The sequence below is a fragment of the Molothrus ater genome, chromosome 2, assembly GCF_012460135.2.
Source record: "Molothrus ater isolate BHLD 08-10-18 breed brown headed cowbird chromosome 2, BPBGC_Mater_1.1, whole genome shotgun sequence".
Classification (NCBI taxonomy): Eukaryota; Metazoa; Chordata; class Aves; order Passeriformes; family Icteridae; genus Molothrus; species Molothrus ater.
The window spans coordinates 28,991,358-29,017,806 of NC_050479.2; the positions used below are offsets into that span (position 1 = coordinate 28,991,358).

At 47.7% G+C, this 26,449-nt stretch overlaps 2 protein-coding genes across 17 annotated transcripts in view; one reads left to right on the forward strand and one right to left on the reverse strand.

Annotated features, from left to right (window-relative positions):
* Positions 1–749: 749 nt before the first annotated feature.
* On the reverse strand, positions 750–3,765 carry POU3F3 (POU class 3 homeobox 3). Its single transcript, XM_036387062.1, has one exon. It carries the CDS (start codon positions 3,726–3,728, stop codon positions 2,409–2,411), a length of 1,320 nt encoding a protein of 439 aa, XP_036242955.1. The 5' UTR covers positions 3,729–3,765; the 3' UTR covers positions 750–2,408.
* Positions 3,766–7,018: 3,253 nt separating this feature from the next.
* The window catches only part of LOC118689053 (proline-rich protein HaeIII subfamily 1-like), a 66,292-nt gene continuing 46,861 nt past the window's right edge, over positions 7,019–26,449 (forward strand). For 2 of the 16 annotated variants that reach the window (XM_036387074.2, XM_036387082.2), the window contains exons 1-2: positions 15,470–16,027; positions 22,889–22,970. In XM_036387074.2, the coding sequence (XP_036242967.1) occupies positions 15,573–16,027; positions 22,889–22,970 (537 nt within the window). In that variant the 5' untranslated portion in view covers positions 15,470–15,572. Of the gene's footprint in view, positions 7,212–15,455; positions 16,085–16,481; positions 16,592–22,888; positions 22,971–26,449 lie in introns of those variants that run through there. The other 14 variants (XR_004980558.2, XR_004980557.2, XR_004980548.2 and 11 more) reach the window with 14 other exon arrangements.

The window sequence follows — 26,449 nt, forward strand, 5'->3', positions numbered from 1 at the left end:
AAAGTGGAGGAGAAAACTAGACTACACCACTTCACACCCCATAGAAAAACCTTAAAACAACAACAACAGCCACAGCAACAGCAACAACAGAAACGGTGAACTAGGCAGACCGCACGTGGGATGCTAAAAGTATTATTCTATATATTCGATCAGGAAAAAAATTATAAAATATAATTTCCTTTAAATTATAAAGATAAATTAAATACAAATATTAATACATACATAAAATGAGCCAAAATAAATTATAGGTCAGCCCCCCTTCTCCCTCTTTGCACCCTCCCCCCCCCCCCCCCCCCCGCACCTCCCCCCCGTCTAGCCTCAGTTTGGAAAGAGAGGAAACAAGACTGAACTTTTGGAAACATCCCTCTTAGCACCGGCCACGCGGGACCTGAGGACGCGCTCAGGTACCGCCCGCGCCCGAGTGCCAGCCCAAACCGAGGCGCCACTGCCCTTTCGGGTGGAAGGTGGCATGTGGTGAGCTCTAATGTCGCCGTCCTTCCCGGCGACACAGGGTCCCCGGGGCTGATGGAAGGGAGCGCGGACGGGCCCGGCGGAGAGGCGGGCAGGGGAGAGCCCCGCGCCGGGCAAGCAGCAGCAAGGGTGAGGCGGGGGCACTGCCGGGGAGCACGGGCCGTGCAGCCGGCAGGTCGGACCCTCCGTATTCCTCTCACTTTAGCAGTATGTCCCTTCAGAGAACTTTTTTGTTTGTTTGTTTTTCGACACAGTGTTTATGCATCAGACACAGACTATTTCATTCTAACAAATTTATTTTCTCAATCAGCTCTTACGGAATCACTACTCAAATTAAATTACAATCAAATTATCACATCAAAAGATACCCTTATTACCTAACAACTGTCCATATTTTCATTTCATTTTGATTTGTGCTCGTCTGAAAAAAACACGTAATACAAGATCTGGGGAAAAAATAAATTACCGTTTTGCAGCAGTTCATAGGTATTCTGAATAAAATATTAAAAGAAGTCATTTAATGAAAATATAAAGCAAATTTTTTTTTTTAGATCAACAACGGATCTAACAATTCTATATTGCCGTCTTTTTGAAAAGTCTGTTTATTAAAACCTACCAAAAACACTGCTTGGAAATGGCAGTATTATATAATCACATCCACAGCACCCATTCAATCAAAGTTGGCAACGGATTTAGGAGAGGAGAAGTTCAGATAAGTGCAGCTGCAGATGCTCAGTCCTTCTAAATCCCTTTATCTGAATCAGTCCAGAAATAAAAAATAAAAATATTAATAAAAAAAATATTAGCAGTGGATTTTTTTTATGACTCTTCCATGATGATTGGCAGCCGTCAGGAGCAGGACTTTGACAGCCCTAAATTATTTCCCTTTCTTTCCCTGGTTCCTTTAATTCATGCAAAGTCCTTCTACAGAGCTCGAACTTTAGGGACCAACAACATCTCCTTCTCTCACCCTCCCCCTGGCGTCTGTCCCTCCCCCCTTTATCCTCAGGGTCAGTTTTCTCCGCGTGCGGGCATTTATTTCCATATTTTTGTTCTATAGCTATACCTATATATATAGATAAATATATATATATGTATTTGCTTCCCTATTCAGCCTGCTTGTTTTTAGTGCTGTGTGCATATTTTTTTTTTTCCTGGAAAAAGTGGACCCTTTCATTTTGCAGAATATATAGATTTATAGATATATATGTTTTCAGAGTGGATATCTGCCTTGCACCAAAATTCTACGGTTTGGCCAAGAAAAACAGGGTGCCGGAATGCAGCAGGCACCTTCTGATTAACCAGATTATTTTTCTTCTGTTTCCCTTTTTTTGACTGCACCCATTGGAAAAAAAAAATTAAAAAGAGGGAGAGAGAAAGGAGAAAAAAAGTTTCTGTGATTCATAGAAGAGAGCCCTTTTGGGGATGGGGGGAAGAGTGCGGGGGGTGGGGGGGAGGAGGAGGGGAGAGAAGAAGCGCAGACAGTGGTGTTCCTTACTGCGAGAAGGGGATAATTTGGAGAAAAATAAAAATAAAAATAAAATTTAAAAAGCCCAAGCCCACCCCCCAAGCCCTTTCCCCACAACCAACCAACCAACCCCCCGGCACATCTGCAGTTTTGGTGCATTATGCATCTCCACCCCGTTTTCCCAACACGGTCTAAACGCTCTCGCTCGGATCGACCTTCTCCACCGCTCCCTATTGGTATCGATCTTATATATATATAGATGCACGCATATATCCATATATATATAAACACAAGCAGTCTGAACGAGCCTGGATCGTGTGTGTGTGTGTGTGTGTGTGCGCGCGTGTGTGTCTGTGTGAGCGTGCGGCTGTGCGCGGCGGTGCCGGGGCCGGCGGCGGTGCCGGCGGCGGTGCCCGGCCCGGCCTGGCCCGCGCTGCCCCCGCGCTGCCCGGCCCGCCCGCGGTGCCCCTCACTGCACGCTGGTCTGCAGTCCGTGGTGAGGGGGCGGCGTGTCGGAGTTGACGGTGCCGACCTGGGAGTAGACATCGTCGGGGGTCTGCTGCTGGATCCCCGGGGGGGTCATCCGTTTCTCTTTCTGCCTCCGATTGCAAAACCAAACCCTGACCACCTCCTTCTCCAGCTGCAGGCTGTCCGCTAGGTTCGTAATCTCCTGGGCGGAGGGCTTGGGGCATTTCAGAAAGTGGCTCTCCAAGGCCCCCTTGACACTCACCTCGATGGAGGTCCGCTTCTTCCTCTTCCTGCCCTGGGCGGCGATCTTGTCGATGCTGGTGGGACTGCCCGTGGAAGAGTCGGCTTCCTCCAGCCACTTGTTCAACAAAGGCTTCAGCTTGCACATGTTCTTGAAGCTGAGCTGCAGGGCCTCGAAGCGGCATATGGTGGTCTGCGAGAAGACGTTGCCGTACAGGGTGCCCAGCGCCAGCCCCACGTCGGCCTGGGTGAAGCCCAGCTTAATCCGCCGCTGCTTGAACTGCTTGGCGAACTGCTCCAGGTCGTCGGAGGTCGGCGTGTCCTCGTCCGAGTGCGGGTCGTGGCTGTTGACGCCGCCGTGGTGCGGCGGGTGGTGCCCGGGGTGCTGGTGGTGGTGGTGGTGGTGATGCCCGGGGTGCTCGCCCAGCTCCGGCGTCTCGCCGCGCACGAGCCCCGGGTGCACCAGGCTCTGACCGCCGGGGGGGGGGCTCAACATGCCGTTCACCGTGAAACCCCCGGGCTGCGAGTAGAGGAGCGACTGCTGCTGCTGCTGCCCGCCGGCCATGGAGGGTAGGTGGGCGGCCGCCGCCGCCCCCCAGGCCGCCGGGTGCCCCTGGTGCGGGGGGCCCAGGTGGGGCGGCCGGTGGTGCAGCGCCGCGCCCGAGTGCAGGTCGTCGCGTCCGCCGCTGCCCTTGACGTCGGGCGGCGGCGGCGGCTGCTGGGGGCTGCCCGTCATGCCCACGGGGCTGCCGGACCAGGGCGAGCCCGCTTCGGCGGCAGCGGCGGCGGCGGCGGCGGCGGCGGCGGCGGCGTGGGGCAGGGCTGTCACCCACTGGTGGGCATGGCTCAGCATATGGCCGCCGTTGCTGGCGGCCATGGCGCCCGGCATGAAGTCGCTCTGGACCATCTTGGCCGCCGGGTCGCCGCGGTAGCCGCCCGCCACCGAGGTGACGGCCACGCTCCCCGGCTGCATGCCGCCGCCGCCGCCGCCGCCGCCGCCGCCCGAGTCCGCGTGGACGATGGAGCCGGCCGCCAGGATGCCGTTGCCGGGGAGGTAGGGGTTAGAGGTGGCCGCGGCCATCCCGCGCCCGCCGCCCGCCGCTCGCCCCCGCCGCGCCGCAGACGCCGCTGCGCCGCCGCCGCCGGCTGCCGGGCGCCCGCCGCGAGCGCCCTTGCCCGGCGCTGCCGGGGCCGCTGCCGGGGCCGCCGCCCGCGCCGCCGCCGCCGCCGCCGCCTTCCCAGCCTCGCCGGGGCGCCGGGGCGCGGGGTTCACCTGCTAGCGCTCCGCTGCGCGCTCTCCTCCGCCCGTCCGCCGGCCGTCCTGCCTCCGCTCCGCGGCGCGCTCGTTGCGGTCGCCGGCTCTCGCTTCGCCTTTTATATTTTTTTAGCCTTTCTTTTTTTTTTTCCAAAAAAAGAGAAATATTTAGCTGTACATGTAGTTTTCCTCCGCCTTCTTCTCGCCCGGGTTTGCTGCTCGCAGGGAGGAAACCAAACAAAGGCTAAAAAGCGAAAAAAGGCGGGGGGGGGGGATCAAAAAGCCCCCGTGCCTTCTCCCCTCCGCTCCCCTAGGAGTACATCTCCTCCTCTCAGCCTTCCCCTCTCAGAGTGAAACTTTTCCTTTTCTTCTTCCTTTAAGGCTTTGTGTGTGGGTATATTTTCCTTTTTTTCTGCCTCTCTGTCTTTCTCTCCTCGGTTCCTCGATCTCCTTTTGCTCTGTTAATTGCAAGTTTTGTTGGTGTCCTAAGAAAACTTCCTGTGATGATGATGGTGGTGATGGTGGTGATGATGCATTTCTCAAAGTTGTGCTGTTGCTGAAGCACTTTGTCCCCTTTGAAACAAGAGTCCTGCCGGAGCCTTCTTGCTAGAGTCACGCTCTGGATAAGACATTTTTTTCTCTCTACCTTTCCTTTTGGCGGTCGGAAAAAAAAAAGTAAAAAGAAATTTAAAAAGTTGAATTTTCTTGTTACCTCGCGAATTGTTTCTTTCCCTCTCCCGCTCTCTCTCTCGCTTGGTTTGTTGTCTTTTTTTTTTTTTTTGGTTGTGTTTGTTTTGCTTTTTATTTTAATTCCAGCAGTTGGTCGAGGGAGGAGGCGGAGGAGGAGCGCCTTGGTGGAGAGGTGTGTGTATGTGTGTGTGCATATATGGTATCCTTTATACACTAACTCCAGCGGGGAAGTTGGCTGCCGGGCTGGCAGCGCGCACTGGCGGTGCCGGAGTCCCGCCGCTCGCCTCTCCCCGCCTCCCTCTCCCGGGCCGTGCCCGCGCCCTCCCTCCTCCCTCCGCCCTCCCCCCTCCAGTCCGTCCGTCCGTCCGTCAGTCCCTCCCTCTCTCTCCTCCCTCCCGCCGCCGCCGCCGCCGCCCGCGCCGCCAGCGCCCGGCCCCGCCGCGAGGAAGCGGCCGCCGCCGCCCCCGCCGATTGGCTGCGCGCCCCGTGACGGACAGCGCGCCGCCGGCCGCGCGGCCCCCCTTCCGGCCGTTCCGATTGGCTGCTTTTTAATTTAGGCGAAGTGGCGTCGGAGATGGAAGTTGCCCCCCCTTGCTTCTATCCCTCCTCCCCCTCCCCTTCCTCCTTCCTCCTCCCTCCATCCCTCCCTCCCTCCGCCTCTTAACTCTTCCTGCCCGGCGGACGCACGCACCTCGGAGCTCTCCCGCCGTCGCCGCTCGGGCAGGGGCGAGCGCGGGCGGTAATAATTAATACCAACACTAATAACGACAATAATAACGACGCCAGCACCGGGCTGGATTCGAAAAGGCATTTGTGCGAAGGTGTCACCACCGGGCACACGCACCCGCTTCTCTCCCGCCGGCAGTGCCCGTACCGGCATTCGGAGCTGCCCCCCCGCCGCGCTCAGCCCCGGAGGCGCCCGCCCCCCGCCCGCCCCCTCCTCCCTTTGTCCGCCCCCGCACCCCGGGGTGCGTCCCGGACCCCGGCAGCCCCTCCGCAGCCGTCACGCCGGGGGGCTGGCCCGGCAACGCCGGAGGAGGGCCGCCCCGTCGGCGGGGGAGGTGGCAAGGGGAGCCGGCGTCCGGGCTTGCCCTGCGCGCTGCGGTCTGCTCGCAGGGAGCCAGCCCCGCGGCATGAAACGCTGTATTATTTCTCGTCCAGCGGAAAGAGTTAAGGGGGGCGGGGGAAGGCGGGGGGCGCGGGGGAGAGATGCGACCGAGCGGAAACACTGCGCGCAGGCAACCTCAGTGAACCACGGAGAAAGAGAAAGTGGCAACAAAAACAAGGGCAAATTGAACGCTCCTCGGGGACTGCCGGTGCAATAACATCGCTCGGACACGGAGGGGACACGGCGCTGCCGGTGACCGCCCCGCCGCGCGGCGCCGTCCCACGCGCGCTCCCCGGGTGGCGGGGGCCGCGCGAAGAAAACGCGCGGCGCGGGCATGGGAATGGGCAGCGCCGTCCCCGCCTGGCCCTGCCCGCCCCGCTCCCCTCCTCCGCACGCTGAACAAGCCGGCCCTGCCAGGCGGTGGGCTGCGCCCCGCTGGCAGCGCCCTCCACGCCGTCCCGCTCCCGCCGCGCTCGGCAGCCGGTGCTCGGGGCTCCCTCCAGCCCCCGGCTGGCACGGCACGAAATACCATGGCAGGTCGGGTTAGAAAAACCATTCAAGTGAAGCGTACGGATCTTAAGGGCGGTGGTAAATAACACCAAACATAATAATTATAAATATATATATATGTGTATATATCTATTTGTATATATGTATATATATATATGCATATATATATAGGTATATATATTTGTTCCCATGCGTCCTCCAAAGGTTTCTTTTTTTATATATAAAAGATCCAACACAGATTTCATTGAATAAATCTGAGATCTCCAGGTGCAGACGTTTGAATAGTCAGTGCCAGAACCCCATGTTTTCCTTTCCAGCCGATTTTGCTTGGATCAGGCTCAAAAACCGAGTGAGTCTCGTGGTTTTGTTTACACTGAATGGGGAGGATAGGAACGGTGCCATGGGGCCGTCTTTCATTAATATACAGTGAGGATTTTGTCTAAATTACTGCTATGAATTTCACAGTACACGCTTTCAAAAGCCGTCTCAGGTGGCCTGATGAAACGTGATAGCGCCTCTGCAAACAGATCTACTTTCTTAATAAAAAAGGAAGGTGTGTGGGGGGGTGGAGAAATCCCCCAAAAATACAGAAAAAAAACCCAAACCGCCGTACACCCTCATAACAGCGACAACAAAAAATAAAGCTCAAGCTGGAGTATGGTCTTTTATTTTAAAAAATATCCCAACAAAAAACAAACAACCAACTTCGTTCCCCAACTCTTCCCACCCCCTCCCTTGCAGAGTGAGATTGTTTTGTCTGGAAAAAAATCCAAAGTATAACAAGGGGAGAACAGTTAGTGCTGATTTTCATTTGCATAAATTTTCATATATTTTGGTGAAAATAATAGACTAGTGGAGAGCGGGGCTTAGTGGAGTCAGTGCAAAGGAAAATCTTAACATGGATCGTTTCGCTGGAGTTGAGAACATGCTTTTTTCCCCCTGTCACCTTATTAAAATCAAAAAATTAAAAAAAAATTCTCTAAATCCTGGGAGTTTGATCGGTAAGTGTTTTACATTTTTTTATCTACTTTTGTTTTCTTTAAAGTCTTCTGGATATATATTTTCAAAAGCTTAGGACAAGACAGGGGAAACCCATGGCAACTGCCTTGAAGGAAACAGGCTGAAAAAAAAAGGGAAAGAGAAAAGGGAAAAAAAATCCCACCAGCAACAAAAAGCACCTTAGTGAAATATTACATAAAAAGCATGGATTCATTCCAAAGCTCAAGGCAGCAATGGAATTCTTCAGCGCTGGAAAGTCTTTCTGGTTACTACTTCACTTTTCTGGGCACTGTTAATTATTGTAACACCAAGACTCGGGGAGGCTGGGCCGGGGCGGCGGGGGGGGGGGGGGGGGGGGGGGCGAGGAAAGCTCTCGAAAATATTACAGATTTGTGAAGGGGAGGCGAGGCAGGGATGCGGGCTGTTTTCAAACGCTGCTTCGGGGGGGCGGGGGGGTCGCCCGGCGGGCGGGGAGGGGTCCCGGCCGGTGCAGCGGGCGGGAGAGGGGCCGGGGCCGGGGCCGAGCGGGGCGCGGTGACCCGAGCACCTGCCGGCGGAGGGACGGACGGACGGACGGACGGACGGGAGCGGGGGAGGCCGGGGAAGGTGCGGAGCGGCGGTGCACGCACAGGGTTAATATTGTAACTAGGGAACAGACGGTTAAGCACAACATCTAGAGCTCTGTAGTGAAAGTCCATCAGAAAGAGTATAATCAATCAAAACTAACCAGGACATCCCTTCATTTTATTCTCCAAGGAGATTGGGGCTGGAGGATTACAGACCAGATTTCACTTTGTTTCTCTCTCTTGACAATCTTGCCTGTCTCTCCGCTTTCCCCGAATCCCATCCAATTGCGAGCTGTAGTCTAATGATCTGAAACTCTTCTATAGCGTTTGGGTCAGTGTGATAAATAATGCGATAAATAATGTAGGATTAAATTAACAGGCCAGATACCGCTCCCGAAAACTTTACCGAACCTTAAATATCCCATTACGTGACTTTAATTTATTTTAATTTTACCCTTTTTTTTTTGCATTTTTTTTCCTTGCCACCTCTGTTGCTGCTCTTTTGGATACACAATAGCTGGTGATCATTGTAATTTCCTAGAATTAGTTACTTCTTTGGAAACGGTCGATAGCCAAATCAATAAAATGGCTTGTAAAACTACGGAGGTATAGGTTTCAATTTGGGGGGGAGAAGAATCGCTCATTTTCCACTTCTTGTTGACGTGCCCAGCGTCTCTTTTGACTGGGGTTAACTCTGTGTGCTCCATCGGAACAGATGCCGTATAGAGCTGCTCCCTCAAGATCATTTGTTTCCTTGATGGGGGAACATTTCTGAGCAGAACATATTGGTTGCCATAGAGAAAGAAATAAAAGGAAGAACACTAGTCACATTAAGCTATATGTTTGTGCACTGGGCTTTAGATAAAAGGACCCCAGTTCAAGCCAGAGAGAACGGGGCCAAAGCAGAGCTTCTTAGCTTCACTAAAACTAGCTTTATTTTGTTTTGGACTTTTACGGTTGAAACATGTAAGCTAATTTTATTGGCTGTCGTTAATTTTATACGATACGGCTTGCTGAACAAAATCAACTTTGGGCGCGCTCCGCCTGGCCCCGGCCGGCCGCCAGGGGGCGCCCCGCGACGCCCCCTCCCCGCGCGCGCGGGCGGGGGCTGAGGGCGGCTGAGGGGGCTGCGGGCCCGGCCCCGCCGCCGGCGCTGCCCGCACACCGGCGCTGCCCGCACACCGGCGCTCCCCGCCGCCGGGACAGCGCCCCGCGGCCCCCGGGGCCGGCGGGCGGGGGGACAGCAGCGGGGGCTGCCGGTGCACGGGCCGCCCGAAAGTGTCCCAGGCGGTGCGGTGCCTCCAACGGACCCGAGGCCTGCAAGGAGTGAGAGCGGTAATTAAACACAGGCACGGGCACCGCAGCTCGGGGCAACCCGGGGTGCCACGCGGGGCTTTTTTGTGGTTTTCTTCCTGTCCAAATAAGGCGCTTAAGCCTCTGGAGATGCAATAAAACGTCTCGGGTTTTTTACATTATTTAATATTTAATCGCTGTATTAAACCTGGAAAAGTGGCTAGTTTTCTTTTTCTTTTTTTTTTTTGCTTTCGTTTTTCCCTCCTTCTCCCTCAAGCTGGCCACTCCTCCCCCCGATCCCTTCAGACTTATCTGTGTGCGGGAGCCAGCGACAGAGGTAGCGCCGGGCTCCCCCCGCCTCCCGCCCTGCCCGCACCGGCCGCGCACCCGGCACAAATTTCGCCGTCCGGGACGCTCGCAGATTAACAACCTCAACTAAGCACAGCATCGACAGCGACCGCAGCTTAGCTCGACACAGCTCGGGTCTCTGTCCCTTCCCGAGCGCGCCTGCCCTCTGCCCTTACTCCTTTCCTCTGCTTCCCTCGCTAAGTGATTGCAAGAGGGGACAGAACTGAGAAATTTAGTTGGTGGCTTTTAGTTTTCGGGTTTTTTTTTTTTTTTAGTGCGCGGGGAGGGTTGTTTTTTGGGGTTTTTTTTTTGGTTTTTTTTTTGGTGGAATTCCTGCGCAAACACGGCTGCTTCTCACCCCCGCGCCCTCGTCCGCGGGCAGGACACAGGGCACGGGCGGACCCGCGTGGCTGCAGCATCCTGCAACGCACCTGCGTCCTCCCGGGACGGGCGGGGAGCGGTGGCCACGGGGGCGGGAGCTTGGAGCCACTTTGCTTCCCCGTGGTGGAGCCCCAGCAGTTTCCGTGCTACAAGGAAAGTTTTATTTCTTGCCTCCATAAAGGAAAGACCAATTGGAACCCTGGAAATCACACAGCCCATAAATATGATAGAACCTGGCAAGATGAACTCCCCGCCTAAAAGCCTAACACATGCATAGCAAAAAAAAAAAAAAAAAAAAAAAAAAAAAAGAGAGAGAGAGAGAGAGAGAGAGAGAAAAGTAATCAAAGACAGAAAACGACCTACAAGATATTACACTTATTACACTTTTCTACACTTTCCATTTAAAGTGTTCGTGGGGCTTCATTTGGAAAACGGAGTCAAGTCTCTGTGTGTATTGACCGTGAGGTAAAATGGTTGAGATATTTACATGAACGAAACTTTCCACCTACCGCGTTTGGCGCAATGAGCGCTAGGAATATTCCAGACTATTAAAACATATTTCCAGAGCTCAATTCTCCTCAGAAACGTGGTCACTTTCTCGAGATTTGCAGTTTAGTGAACATTTCCCTCGCCTGTGAAGCGGGCGGGTTTTGGAGTTGAAAGAGCCCAGCAAAGTTCATCATCCCGGGGTCGGGATTGAGCGGATTTCCCCCAGCTTTCCTCTGCCCCTCCTTCCCCCAATCCTCCAAGCGTAACCTGCGTTATATTTTAAACAAAACAGGGTTTAGAAGCTCAGCTCCTCTGCTGTGTCCCTGCGCCAGTTAGCAGCAGCAGGCGACTAGGTACCGCAAGCGAGAGAAAAACTAACGCAAAAACGAGCAACAAGTTAATTCGGCAAAAGTAAACTTTTCTGGCTGCCTTTGGAAGAGTCCGGTCCGGCCAGGATTGCCGGCTCCATGCCTGCCGTGGCACCCCAATTATAAGAGTGCTACAGAGTGCATTTTTTTCCTCCCCTTTTTTAAAATAAATGCCTATTTTGTCCTAATGGATGCCTTTGGAAAATGGATGTAGAAGAGATACTGTCGTGGAAATAGTAAAAAGAAAGTGTTTACCGTATTTAGTATTCATTTACTTATAGTGGGAAATGATTAGGTATGTACTAATATAACCGTGGAGACCAACTGCCTAATTAGCATTTACAAATTAAAATGTTAAACATAAAGACATATTCCGTATACAGTCTGCTATATGTAAAACACATTCGTGCATAATACAGCAGTCAGCTGCAAACGTGAAGTTGACTGGCTTCCAGATATGTAGCGTTCTTGGCTAATGCGATCTGCTCTGGGTTTTTCAAGCTTACCCACGCTGTAGTTCATAGTTCTTATGACCACGTTGATAGCTGCACTAGGGATATTGCACTAACCAATCTGGAGAAAATAGGAAAATACACAGATTACTTTTAGAGGCTGACTATAATAACGATAAACACAATAGGCAGGCAGATCATTTATCCATACCTTTTATTCTGAAGGCTTCACTCAGAACCTTATTTGTTGTTTTGAGCATAACAAAGCAATTCGGGTTCTGTAATAAATTAGAACAATAATACAGAACCGCACATGCAAAGCAAGATTCCTTTATTTCCCAGCTGCATAATTTTGATATTACCCAACGTGTCTTGCTCAGGGTTCACCTCACACGGACTGTAATGAGAGTTGCCAAATGAATGGAACAATCTATCTGTTGACTTGAGCTCAACGTAGACACATTACATATGATGGAAACCTAATGCTCCCACCGATGTTAAAATCAGAGGGATACATAGTTTCAATCCAGACCCTTAAACATGTAGATTTTTATTAATAAGAATAATTGTGCATGTAGCGACATTAAAAGGGGATTTACAAGTTGGAGTATTTTAAAAGAGACTGTGAAAACCTTAGCCCTGCTTTTATTAGACATGATATCATTTTGATTTGCGTGCTTGCCATCTCAATGGCGTTTCACATGTGATAAAAAAAAATTCATATGCATTGCATAGTTTTTCTTTTACACGCATGAGGACTGGAAGTCTTTTAGTGGATATGAGGGTGAATAATTGTGATACACCAGAAAACAGTTCGTGCAGTTTGGCAGCTCTGGTTATTATTATTAGATTTTTTGACATTTGAACTTGTCTATTGTCTGAGGAGCTCAGTGCAGATTGCAGTAGGTCAACCTTAAGGCTGCTCTTTTTGGCATTGCACACAAACATGCACACGCTGTCTGTTCTCCTTGTGTGAATACAGCAGCTAGAGTTTTATCGTGCTTTTTTTTTTTTTTTAATGCACATTTATTTATATTTATCTAATCCTCTTGGGGTTTTCACGGTCCTGTGATTAGTTTCTACGTGCCTTCATTTTACACCCATTCCTCCAATCTATACATTTGCCTGATGTTGGATACTTTTAAGTACTCAGTCGCTTTTACAGCAGTATAATTCCAGCATCACGACGTTTGATAAAAGGGACTTCAGTAGCCCTGGGATTAAATGACATATTTCCCCGCAGCTTCGCTCAACTCCATCATGACTCCTACAGTCAAAAGTTAAAGTTATTCATCATCTCCCTGCATTTATTCCCTCCTCCCCTCTCTAAATGCAGCCCCACCACCCGACATCTGAAACAATTTCTTGCCGCCTGCCAAGAGTTAGGGGGGCAGCAATGTGGGGGGCGGAGGCTGGAACCCGAAAGCCCGCCGCCACCCCGCGTCCCCGGGGGACCACCCCCGCCCCGCCGGCCTTTCCGCGGGCGCGGAACGGGCCGCGGCCACGCCAAGGTCCCGGCAAACGCCCTCCCGGGCGGGGCGGCAGGAGCCACTTCTGAGAAGGAAAACGCGAAATAGGGATGGATCCCCCCCGGGGTGGGAGAGGAAAGAGGAGCAGGAAAACTGGATCAAACCCGATAGAAAAGTCAGTTTGCACTGGGAAAATCTAGAGATTGTGTCTAAATAACTTTTCCCTGGAGTGATTTGTGCATGTTGCTTTCCTCTCTAGTTTGGTTGGTGTTTTAAATTGAGGCTCTTTCCTCATCTGCTGGGGTGAAGGCACTCGGTCTGAACAACAGCCCATCTCTTCTTGTAGCAGTCTGTCATTTAAATATGTATCTATATAGGTATGCATACATCCAGGCATATACGTCTGGATTTGTTCCCCCCTTCACTTCCCTCTTCCCTCTTTAACAAGAGCCTGATAACGCGTTTAAGGCTTGTTATTTGAACTCTCTGATCAGCATGCAGAAATGTAATTGCAACGTTTTTCATCAGGAAAGAAAAGAAAGGGAAAAGGGGGAGGAAATCCCCCCGCTCCCCTTCACACCCTTACACACGCAGACACCCAGTGCTCTGTAATCGCTGAGTCACCGTACTGGGGGTCAGTGGGTAAACACGAAGGAGAGAGCAGCAGCTTATTGAAAACCCTGGCGCAAACTGCATCCCTCCTTATCTCCAGACTGTAGATCCCTCCCCTCCTTCCCCTGGATTTATTACTCCGGACTTGGGAAAGAGTGGCCCGAGTGCTGCCAGAGCCCTTTTTGTGACACCGTATGTCCTCCTCAGGCACAGTGGGACCTGCTTTGTTCCGGCAGGGTGGAAGGAAGAAATTCAACATTAAACTGCTATATGGGCTGCCGGGAATGGGCATTGTTTTGTGGGAGAGAGGGGAGAACGAGGAAAGGGAGGAACAAGGCCAGTTCACCTAGGGATATAAAGAAAGCTTTCCCTTTCTCTGGGGCTGGGCTCTGATCTGGGCATATTTACTTCTGTTTAAACGCTATTGTTCCTGCCAGCCTTTGACACAAACAGAAGGGGGGGGGGGGGCGGGGAGGTGGTGGTGGTGGCTGAAACAAAGATGCTCAAACCCCAGCAACCCCCAAAGGCAGAGGAATACTTCTTTTTTTTTTTCCCTTTAAAACGTATGTGACAAGTCTTTCTCTTTGATGTTGTTTTCTGGGTTCCCCCACTCTCCCTGTGAGCTGAGCAGAGTGCCTGGCTGTGATTCACTTACCAGGGCCCGTTTAGAGAGGTACATGTCCCCCCAGTAGGTGCCAGGGAGTCTTGGAGGGACAGCTTCTCCAGCCCCTGGGTCTGAAGGAGAAGACTTGAAATCGGTTTGTGAAATCCCAAAGCCCTGCAGTAGGAAACAAAGAGGCAGAAATGTTGGGAGCCCAAGGAGGGCCTGGAACACAGAGAAGCATTGAGCTTCCCAGAGATGCTGCAGCTTCTCAGCGGGGGACAGGGCAGAATCCTTTTTGGGCCGTCTCTATGCATTTGAGGGCTGGACTGTACAGCCCACATTGAATCAGAGTCATTGTGTGTAAATGAATAAGTGCACATTGTTTTGAGATGCTGCTATTGTATTTGGGGTTGGGGGGAGGAGAAGGTTATATTTTGTGTCTGTGTGTGCATGTGGGTCTATGTGCTTGCAAAAGGTGAGTGCAGATTGCAATAGTTGCTGCTCTATTTTTGTTTGTCAAACAGGGCCCTTCTCTTGGGAGAGGGGCATGTGGCAGATCCCAGCCCAGGATTACATTAATCAAAGCATTATTTCCCCAGGGATGTGCAGCACAAATGATAGTAAATCCTAATAAAATTGGATCGCTGAGAAATTGAACGCTTAAAGTAATCTGCTCTGCCTGATAAAAACTTCAAATTTATAAGATATTATGCATCCCCACCCCCAAACACCTTAGGTATCATCACTATGTGTGTATTATACAACTATCTGTAGGAGAGAAATCACTGTTCAGTTTAACAGGCCCATCACTATTGAATATATACATAGATATAAATGTGTTTGTATGAGCATGCACACAGATATTGCCCACACACACATGCGCAGAGTCATAAAAGAAGCTAAAATATTTATGCACATAACAATAATGACTATGGTCAATATTGTCAGGACTTTACAAGCAACACCTTTGCTGTGGCAGGTACTGTAGAAGGCTTGGACAAGGCTGTACATGGTTGTGTACCAGCACTATAATCTGGCCTGGGGATTTAATTCTCTCTTGCTTTTTACTGATACTCATTATGGACCTCCATGATGGCACCTGTGGTCTCAAGCCACTGAGCAGCTTTGCTTTTTAAACATGGGACCACAGGGATGGTATGAAAATAATTTTAAAAAATTTAAAAATATGTGAACATGAGTATTTGAAGCTGAATTTAGAAAGCTTTTGAGGGGGATGAGCTTCAGAAGGAAACTGTGTTGGACTGGATGGGAAGAGTTGAAAGAAGAAGAGGTATTCCCAGGCCAATTATTAAGTCTCAGACATGCAACATACTGTGCCCACAGTCTTTCAGTACAGGGCTGGGCCACCACCTTGCTGGCATGGGCCAGAAAAGATCAGGGTAGCTGCTGGCCACTTGCTAGCTTCAGACCCTCAGTCTCTGCTACTTCCTCTCTGCAGAAAGAAAGTTTATTTTTAATTGCTACCATAGGACGTAACAATAGGCTCAAAGAGATCCACTGTCCAGCAGAAAATTTGCTTTCCCTCCCCGCCCCCCCCCCCCCCCCCCCCCAAGATCGCTGTGCTTCCATATGTGTAAGGGGCAGAAGGCATTTCCACTCACCCAGCTGAAACTCTTTGAAAGGCTGTGAGCCTCCCCCGGCGTTATAAATGCCGATCATTCCTCCTACCCTCGCCGTCCCGGGACCCTGTTACCCCCGCGGGAGCTGGCCCTGCCTCGGGCCCCCGCTCGTGACCCGTTCTGCCTACTGCTTTGTGGCCGATGAGTCCCGTAGTCCTCTCCCTGCCCCTGTCTTTTCTGGCATCGCTAAGCAGACCGAAGGCGGCTTATCCCTTTTCCCAGCGTGGGGTTTTCCTTCCCCGTCCCGGCCCCGGGGGCTTGCGGAGAAGGGCGGGCGGAGGTGGTCCCGACCCCGCAGCGCCCCGCACCCTGCCCTGGCCTGATGGTATCTGTCCTCCCTGCCTGCAGACAGGGAAGCGGCGGAGGGGAGCTGAGCCCTCTCCCAGCCCCGAAATGACGCAGCCCCTGTTCCAGCATCGTCTCCCGTTTGGGCTGGCTCCATTTCAGAAGCCGTCTCCCTCCACCCCCTTCTTCCCAGCCTTCCTCCTTCCTCCTCCTCCTCGCCTCACCGTCACTCTCAAACAACCCCCCCCCCCTCCCCACGCCTCGCTTCCCCCCGCCGCCCCAAACTCCTTCCTCAGGACCGTGGGATGCGGGTGAGCTCTGGTGAGAGTTGCCGGTCTCCATTTCTGAGCAGGGAGCCGCCGGGAGCGGTGAGGCAGCCGTGACGGGGGGGGGAGCGGTCGGGGGGTTAGGGAGGCGATGACTGACGGAAGGAGGGGGGTCCGCACCCCCTCTCTCCCCATCTGGAGCGGCCGCTGCTCCCGGGAAGGCGCAGCCCCCGCGCCCCGCCGCCCCGGCCCCGCGCCCCTCGGTGGGCAGCACTGCCCCGCGCCGGCGCTCCCGCACGACTCCCCTCGCCCTCCCCCACGCGTGTGCGGACGGTGTGGGGACCCACTCACCTCGCCACTGACGATGCCTTTTCTCACACCCCCCACCGCCCCCCCCAAAAAAAAACCGACAAACAAAGACCAACTATTTGCATAGCGTTCGGCACCCTCACTCAGTATTTAGCCCCACTTTTTTTATCACCCGTCTACCTCCGCCCAGACCGACCCTTCTGCCCCACCCCACTCCCCCGCATCCCGGGTGCAACCGGATGGCAAAAATCAAAGCTGGCTCCAATTTACCCCAGTTGTCTTCCTTTGAACACTCATAAGGTAGGTATGGTGGGATGCTGCGCTCCCACTCCCCATGTGCTCAGTGAGGTGCCTTCCTCTCCACCCTCTCCCCCCCGCTCTCTATTCCTTAATTGGCTGTATCTTGATGTGCACTTGTTTTGTTTAGCCTATTTTACCATTGCGGACGAGATAGGCAGGAAAAGGAGTGTTTGACTTGGTATGTCTCTGATTTTTTTTCCCCTCTCCCTGTCTTCCGAAGTTAATTTGCATTTGAGGTCTAATCCATGTTTCAAAATCCTGCCATTTGAGGACCGTATAGGAACTGGGCATTCGTTTCTATTTTTGAGGAGGAGCCTCTCCTGCATTTGCTCCTTTCTGTATAATTTCATTGTGTTCACAAGTGACAGGGATTTGCATCAGTTATTTTGCAATTTATTTTTTGAAAGAGTTAGATCAAATTTTCTTATTTTTAAAATTGCCGAGGGAGCAAATACTAGACATTAGAAAAGGAGCATACATTATTAACAATGTTGCAAACTTGGTCACAGACTATATATTCATATATATGTATTAATCTGCATTCCTTGGAGTTGGATTTCTGCCTCCTGAACATTTGATTTTGATGAGAGAAATCAGTCAGAGAAAGTCAACTATACAAATGCTAAAGTGTATTTATAGTTCCTCACATCTATTTACAGGTGATTTTACTGCTGTTTGCTACTTTTGCTCCAGCACTTAGTAATTATTCACTCCAGCAAGGCATTTCATAGGATTAGATGCTGCATTACTCATTAAAGTTTTCAGTTTATCCAGGTGTAACTTTCATCCACATCTCTGGAAATAGCTATGAGGCCACGTGGACTTTATGTAAAAAGTATAAAATATAAGTGAACATATAAAAAGATTGGATTTATCCATGGGTCTTTCAGTTCTTTGGATGTGATGAAGAATCCATCTATGTTGAGGACTTTATGGGTCCTTTAAGGACTTCTTTAGCATATTTTATTTGTATCTATAAAATGAATTTTCTTTTTGTATGTAGTGAATACATGAATGGCATATGTTGCATAATATGCATATGAGGCCTTTCAAGTATTTCTGTATGCCCACAAATTTATTTTTCACAAATGTATGTGTGTGCATATGTATGTGTTTATACATGTGTGTGATAAAAAACATGCTGGAAGAGAAAACTGCCCAAAACAAAAAATATTCATAAAGGAAAAGTCATTAAGGTGGTTCACTGTGAGTTGGTAGCTGGTACATTGCAAAAGTCACTTTTGTTTCAAACATTACTGTAAATACCTACATACACCCCCATCTCAGCAAAAAAACTCCTCTGTGTGTATTTGCCCTTCTAGAACTAACTAAATGGGACTGTGAATTATGCCTAAAAAGATGCCACTGATATAAAAAACTTATAAAATAGTAATGGAATATGGAATTTTATATAGTGCCAACAACTTTAGCACGATTCTTGGCATAAGCAATTTAGTGCAATTTTATTTGTCTGAACCAGAATGATATTACAAAGTGAATTAATAGAACATTAGTACTGAAAAAAAGAAACAGTTTTTCCTTTGAAATATGAAGTGCCACTAACTTGAGATGAAACCTGAAAGTCAGTGAATAATATATGGGAAATATTAATATTTTAAATGTATCATATTTAAAATTGCTGTGAACTTAAACAAGATTTCATATCAAGAAAAACCAAGTAATTCATTTTAGGTTCTAATCTTATATGCAATGTTTTACAAATGAAGCAACTCACTAAAGGAGGGAAGTCAGGTATGTAAGCACATCTTGTTATTTTGCACATGAAATATGGTCATTGTGGAATATAAATTTAATTTTGGAAATGATAAAAAAGAACACTTATTTTATTTTTTCTACTATGATTCAAGAAAAACATTTTTAAGCAGATGATTAATTAGATGAAATGGACTGACATGGCCCATAATACCTGTATAGGCTTTTATACCGTGTGAAACTCCACCACAACGGGACCTTTATAAAAAGTATGAAGTCAAGTAATGCAATCATATTTTATATTTAGAATGGGAGCTGATATGATTCAGTTTAATGTTGTGAAAAAGTGGGCCCTCTGGCACTTGACATTACATTTTTTTTAAATTTCTCCTTCAAGTAAAGTTAGTAGAAAGACTGTACCATGGTTGAAGCCCAGCACTAAAGCTCAGGGGCAAATTGGGTGCTGCTCCTTGCCTTGCCATCGGTTCAAGTGCAGACAAGGTGTTACCCTTTGTACTCTCCTTAGTTCAAGGTCTATTGGCTCCAGTGTTTCACTGTCCTTCTCCAATGAGTGGGTACAGCTCAGCATCTGGAAGCCAAACCTGTGCTGCTCAAGATGGGCCAAATCTTGCTTGTCCCATTCATTGAAGCCATGTGGAGTTTTGTTTGATTGGAATGAGCAGGACCTAGCTCTCATTCTGCTCCCTGAAATATTTCCATTAGACTTTAATGTCAACGGAGAGATTATTGTTACATTTATATGATGTGAATGGAGTTAGGTATGAGGGCCACATTGATCTTGCCCTTATGCCTCAGCTGTCTAAGGGTTACATCCTACACACTTTGACTAGTGAATCAGGCCAGCAATAATTGTGGTCACAACATACTAATGAGTAGGATATGCATTACTGAGCATTTTGAACGATCGAAAAAACCCCATACCTGCGTCTTTGCATCAATGGGAAGTGCTGGATATGTATGAGGTAAGCAGAAAGGGCAGTTGTGTGTTTTGGGAAAGACTTAAGGCTGCCATGAGGACTGTCAGCACTTGTGAGGTGTCTTGTTGAAGGACAGCAAATGTCTGGTTAGTCTGTAGACTGGTTCCCACAGTGCCAGTTGCTCCCACCATGAGCTGGTTGCAGGTGCCACAGAAGAAGACAGAGTGGTGTTGGTAGGGAGGGCACGCAGTTATCACTTGCTACACAAGCGGATCTTTTTCTGTCCAGTTTTGGCCAAAGCTCTGGGACATTTGCTATGGTTCTCTCAATTATCTCTCATTAATTTCAGTAGCTTGTGTTTTCATTACAAATGCCCAGTGTCCTTTGGAAATTTACTATGGGTATTTTAAATTCAGAATAACTGTGGTGAGAAAAAACCCATGCTTTTCCTTTTTAAGCAGTTTTACCATTTAATCACAGTTTGTTTAAATATGCTTTTCTCTGCTGTGAAATAACCTTTCTTTCCACATTTATGTGTACAATCCTAACTCATAGCAGGAAAAAACATTTTAAAACACTGTGTCATGCTTATAGGATAATTATTAATCTTGTCAGAATAAAAAGCATACTAAAAGTATTCCGTACAAAGGTTTGTGCCTTAACATTTTGGAGAGTTGTTTTTTTTAAATAATCAGAGATGTCATAACAGGGGGAGAAACCATATATAGCATGTAGTACAAGTATAAGACTCCTAGAGGACTATTTAGAAATACACAAAGCAAGCTTTTTTTTTCTCCTTTTGGTTAGCAGACTACTTGATGAAAAGGTATGTTTTTCTTTTTATTCCTACTTGTGTCTTACAGTTCTATGAAGGTGATGGGAAGCTACAAATTCCAGACTTTAGTTGTTATATATGATATAAAACTAAGAAAGAAAAATGTTCATGATACGTATGTGGAGGGAGAAATACACAACAATAATGCAATCTGAAAACAGAAAGAATAATTATTTGACAATAAACTCAATGTTAAATACACGCAGAGTAATATTGTCCTAGTAAGAAATATAGCAAATAAAACGATACTACAAAAAGACACTTATGAAACTTCCTCTATGTTTAGAACTTTTCCAGTTGAATTTTCCTTTTTAATAATTTGTGACTATTGAGATATGGTTAGTGAACAAGCCAGTCAAAACTTTTCTGTCTTGATTTTCTTATCCCATATCTACAAATCCAAAAATGCGACTTGTAGTAACTTCACTTGATGTTAGGAGGGTGATTTTGCTGCTTGTTTACTTGGATTTTACTTGAGACTTGATTTTGCATACCCTAACTCATGCTGAAATTTCTGGTGCATGTGAGCAGTGTTTATAGGGTCATCTTATTTTGTGCAAGAAGGACAGCTTTTTCATACTGGGGTTTCCGATAGAAACAGAAAAGGGATACTGCAGGAAAGCGACTGTTTTTCAAGGGCCTTGGGCATTCACTCCTTCATTTAACTTCAGTGAGAACTGTGAAAAGCATTAAAAAAGTGCCAATTTTTCTTTAGAAAGTCAAATGTCATGGAAATTTGACTTGTGTAAGTCTGGCTATAATAAATAGTGAAATTCTATAGCTGGAAATGTCTGTTTTTATCTTTGTGTGGGTTTAGCATTAGCTATACGTATATAAAATGCAAATGTACCTTTCCTCATGTGATAACTGTTTGCTTTGCCTTTTTCTTCTAAGAGGTAGAAAAAATTATTAAAACACTACTGCCCTGAAAAAAAAAAAGAGAAACAATAGAAATCATTGTTCACTACTCAGTTAAGAAAATAAGAAGTCTGTAAACTGCAGAGGGTGAATTATGATTTTGTAAGCTGCTGATTTGCCTTTCTGAAATTAGGATCCTTTACTGAACTCTCTTAGCTATTTTCATAACTATTAGGAAAGAATAAGATGCAGATTTCACACACCTGTTAGAGGGACAGCTTTTTGCACTGTGACACTCTGAAACCTAGAGGAAAATATAACAAACTTTTCGGGGAGCCAGCAGTGGCTGGGGAGAGGAGAGTATCTGCACATGCTTCTGTGCCAGTGAATGCTGTAGCAGGTTGTGTGCACTGGGGGCTATGGGTTTTCTTTTCAGAAGAGGACTAGCAGAAGAACCAAAACCCATGACTAGTTATTGATCAAAGTCCCCTCAGTGCAGGACTTTCAAGTTTTGGGATCAGTTTTGACTGGATGGTATTGAGCTGCAGCTGGGAAAGGAACCCAATCCAAAGCTCTTTGTGTCCCTTGTGCCCACATTTGAGGAATAATTCCTTTGTCTGCAAGTGGTGGTTGAAGCTGTGACCCTCCCCCCAGCAATGCCCAGGACAAGCTGGCCCCACAGCCCCTAGCAGGAGCTGGGGTCTCTGGGATGGGAGGGCTGCTCCGCTTTGTTGTGCAGAACCCATAGGGACAGGGCTTCCCTCCGCATCCTGACACCAACTTTGCACTTTGGTTTCGTCTATCTCTCTATTACGGTTTTTAAAATTTTAAATCCTGGCTTCAGTTAGAGATGATTGGACTGTGCTCAGCACTGGCTGTCTTGATAGGTTTGAAATTCCTGGGAAACCTCAATACTGGCATTTTCTAAAAACAGTAAGCAAAGCTCACTGGAATATTAATAGGTGAAACATTTTAAAGGGGCAACATCACTTTGTAATTTTGTGTGTTAAAACGTTGGCTAGGGGCAGCTTGGGGGAGTTGTGGTAAAGCCACAAGTGTTCTTCAAAATTTAAAGCTTCTGCATTTTAATTATTTCTTTTTTTTTTTCTGCCACTGTAAAGGATCCCTGGAGACAATGGGGCTGTGACACTTAGCAACAGGTTATCCTCAATGTGCAGGGAGCACCATAAAAACCACAAAATGGACACACAGAATAAAAAACAACACCCGCTCCCCTGCTTCCCAGTTTCTTTACTTTCTGGTGTTGGAGTAGTTACACTGCATCGGCAGTGGGTAAAAAGGAAAAAAACCCAACCAAACAGATGGAAATGTTGTCTCTAAGCTGACAGAGCCTCTGCAAATTTGCTTGAAGGACTATCTTAAAATAATAATAATAATAATACAACATTCTACACTGTTCTGGAATTTATTTATTTAAACACAAATTTATGGAGCTGGTCACACACTAAAAATTGGAGAGTTTGGCACTGTATGTTGCTTTGGTATATTTTTCACCATTGTAATGAGCTACAGGGAAACAAAGGAGGATGTGAATATAGGGCAGTTGGTATTTAGATTTGGGTGGCACTTTCATGTGTTGAAAATGTCTTTTAAAAAAATCTATTTTTCTTCTATCATGCTATTGAATTGTAGAAGGTGTTGAGATAGAGTTGGAATTATTTAATAACCAAAACTAAGAGTGTTTTCTTGTGGTATGTTTCCTATATTTCTCATTGCCAACCTCTTGAGTGATAAGGAATCCTAAGGTCCAGGCTAAACTCTCCCGTGGGGTAGAATGGGCTGTTAGAGAGTGAGATGATAGATGGATCTATTCCTCACCTTCCAAACCCAGTTTCTTTATAAAGCAGTAGAAAACAAACCTTTTCATAGAGCATCAAAAAGCAAGCTCAAGAACAACACTACTATCACACCTTTCACGGTATTTTTTTTCAGGCATCTGCCCCTGATTTTAATCCAAAGGAGCTGCTTTTGGAACTGGTGTGTCCGGCTTTGGTGTTTGCCTGCTGAGGAAGAGGTATGCCCTTTGTCCCTCACCTGCAGATGGCTTGGATGCTTTTACTTTACCGAGGCAAGCACTTCCCAGTGGGTGCATTCAGAAAGTGCTTTTCATAGCATTAGTACAGAACCAAGTTACAAAAGAATATTAATCTAATACATTCCAAAATTCAAATATGTGTGATTAATAAGCATTATTATCTATAAATAAGGCTCTAATGATACTTTGGCAGTGTTGTAAACACAAGAATCAGAAGCAATTATTGTCATTATTGTTCTGCAAGTACCTTCCATGAATACCAAATGGATATTACTGTCCAGCTCTTTGGCACATAGAAATCCTGTAAAGAACAGTTGTCAGTCAGTAAGGCCTGGCCGGCTGCTGTTAACTACATTTGTTTAAAATGTAGTGTACCTAAAGACAAAGCCGACGAGTTATTGAAAGCAAGATGACTGATTAAAAAAATTATTCTTTGTCCTTTGCAATACCCAAAATTATGTTAAATAAAGCCTATGAGAAAGTTTTCCCATCCTATGAGATTAACTGCCTGTGTGATGGTTGTGATTAAAAATGGAAATGGATTCTCTGACAAAAACACTGCCCTTCTTTGTGTGAAACACACAAAGGTGAGGATGTCCCAGCTGAAAGGTGGTGTGTAAATAATGACAACATCCCCCCACTCCCCAGCTGTAAGAGGTAACTCAGGACTAGTTTTCAAGGACACAAGATGAAAGGGATCTTAATTCTCGTCACATTTACCTCTCCCTAGTTTGTACAGGTCCCATAGACTGGAGTCACGCTAGCGGCCGGGTCCCACTCTCTGTGACTCCCCCACTCTCCCGCCTTTGGCAGTCTCACCTCCCTCACCAAACCTTGCTGCTTTAGACGGCGCCAGCCAGCAGTAGCATTTTGTGGTGGGTGTTATGTTGTTCTTCGGATGCCAGGGTGTCATTGCGAGCGGGAACAGTGTGGGTCTGACTCTTCGAATATGCAGAAAGAAAAAGTAAAAAAAAAACCCAACCAAACCCCAAACAGTAAGCTTTACTTTCCAAATGTGTTCAATTCTTCTTATCTCTCCTTGATATTTGGGGCGTGCAGCACCCTATACCATGTGGTTTAACATTTTGTTCTCTATTTGTAGGTCAACATTTCCATGATTAAACTTCATCCTTTATTCAGCCTGTTCTGGCTAGGCTTTGCAGCACATGTGATATAAGCTGTTTTCACAGCTAGTAGGCCAAATCTTACTCTGAATAAGGGAGCCAAACATATGTGACTGAGTCAGACACTTAAATCAACTCCTTGGTAAATGGGAGATAACTCCAGGTGCAGTGATGAACACTGAGAACCAAAAAAGTGGGAAGGGTGGCCAGCGTTCCTCTGTGTAGGAAAGGAGACATCCTATGCACACAGGCAGTGAAATCATAGCCCTACCCAAATTTTGCTCTCCTGCATTTGTCTGAGGACACAAAGCCCTCTTCACTGAAGTAATTGGGAATTTTTCCATTCAGGGTCAGGCCAGCCTGGGGTAGGCTCAGCTGCAGCTGGGCATGGAACAGGCTGTGCAGGAGGAGGACAAGGCAGCAGGAAGCGAGCCCACCTTACATTCACATCATGCACAAGAAGGTTGCTGGGGGAACATGGAGCGCTTCACCTACAGCATTATGTTTCCTTCATTGTCCTCCCTTCATCTCCCTTACTGATCTCATTTACGGACCAAGGCTGGTGGCTCTTCTTTCGCTTGGTGGCAGGTATCAGTTGCTCTAAGTCCATGAAGTTGGACTGGGCAACCTATCCACTTAAATCAGTGGAACAATTCCCAGAAGCACTGCCATCCAGAGTGAGTGTGACCTACCAGTAACCCTTGGTGCAGAGGATTTTTGTTAAAGGACTCTGGCTGTGGGGCCAGCAGCCCTCCTCCTGTCCTTCTTTGCCATTGCCTGGTAATTCTGTTAAGTTCTGGGAAGCCTAAAAGGCTCATCAGGCACAAACAGAAGGCAGAGGAGGAAGGGATGTCATAAGTTATCCAGACCTGCTGTGTGGTTGCTGTGTGATGTTACTGCCTTCACCAGAGCTGGACTGGTCTAGGTTATTGGGTCACTCCGCAGCAAGTACCAGAGTGAATAGCAGGAGATCTCCTGCAGGAGGTCCAGAGAGGACCTATATTCCTCAAATGGAGATGGCTGTACCCATAATATTATGGAGAGAGGACTGTGCTTCATATATAATTTGGTGATGAATTGCAGCATCACAGAGAGGACTTGACAACAAGCCATTTCTGTAGGAACAAGCACTTCCAGAGCTACACTGGGGCTGCTTCCCTCAGCTAAAGGAAATACAGGCAACATAGCAGGACTTTCAGTGACTTTTACTTTTTCTTTTTTTGTTTTAATGGCACCCATTCTTTAGGTTTTGTTCATTTGCTTAGGTTTTTTTAAATAGCTTTTTTTTTCGTTTAGGAAGAAAAACATATCCTGCCCAAAACTAAATCTGCTTGCTAGATCTTCAGTGAAAAAGGTCAACTGGTGACTACTGTGGCTTTTTGAGTAATGTGTTATTCATAGTTTAGAAAGTCCTGTCCTGATAAGACACACAGTAGACAACACATATAAGATGAAGTTTATGCACTAGTCTGAGGTTCTGAGGACATGCCTCATGGCTGGGCAAATCCCTGGGCATTAATGTAGACATCTGACCCACTTCCCTACCATTGCATTGGGAAGAAAAGCCTGCTGGCTACGAGATGTTACCAAGGACTTCATAGAAGGCAGGTGCCTTCCGTGCTTGTCAGGCAGTTAAGGGATGCTGTACAGAATGAGGCACAGAAGTAGATGATCTGGTCCGGTGTGTCATGGGGATGTGGAATGGTGCAAGGCAGAGGAAGGATAAGCTGCACACTCCTGGAAAGCAAGAAGGAGAGTACCATGATTCTGTCCTCTCTGGAGTGAAGGTTAATCAAGAATATGCTGGAATAAATCCCTATGTGCATCAAAGATACATCGGTATCAAATTAATGGAAAGGAGAAGGGAATTTAGGACAGCTAAGATCTGCTGATAGGGTCAGGTGACCTCCCTGTCCTTAGGTCTACATTTTGGAAAGACAAATTGTACTTTGGTTTCACTTTTAAATGTGTAAGCCAAATTGTGATGCTTATAGACACCAAGAAGATTGGAAGAAGATGGGGAAGTCCTGTAATCAGGGAGCGAAAGGATTGCAGTAGGATATGGTGAAGTTAAGCAAAAGAAAATTAGATTTTTTCTCTCCAGTTATTTAGCCAAAAGTAAAATCTCCATTTTCTTATGCTTAAATAACAGTCTCTCTCTTCCATGGTATAAAAGATCCCAAGATGATGCAGGAATGAATTAAGACTGTGGTAACAGACATGATTTCAAGTTAATGAAGAGACAGTATGTTTTGTATTATCTTTCTCTTGTTTTTGATTGCTGTTTTTGGGGGGTTGATATTACTGTAAGTAAATACATTTGTCTTTTGTTTC

What these genes read in the sequence shown, in the direction of transcription:
- POU3F3 (XM_036387062.1), bottom strand. Translation starts at nt 3,728, where the DNA reads ATGGCCGCGGCCACCTCTAACCCCTACCTCCCCGGCAACGGCATCCTG.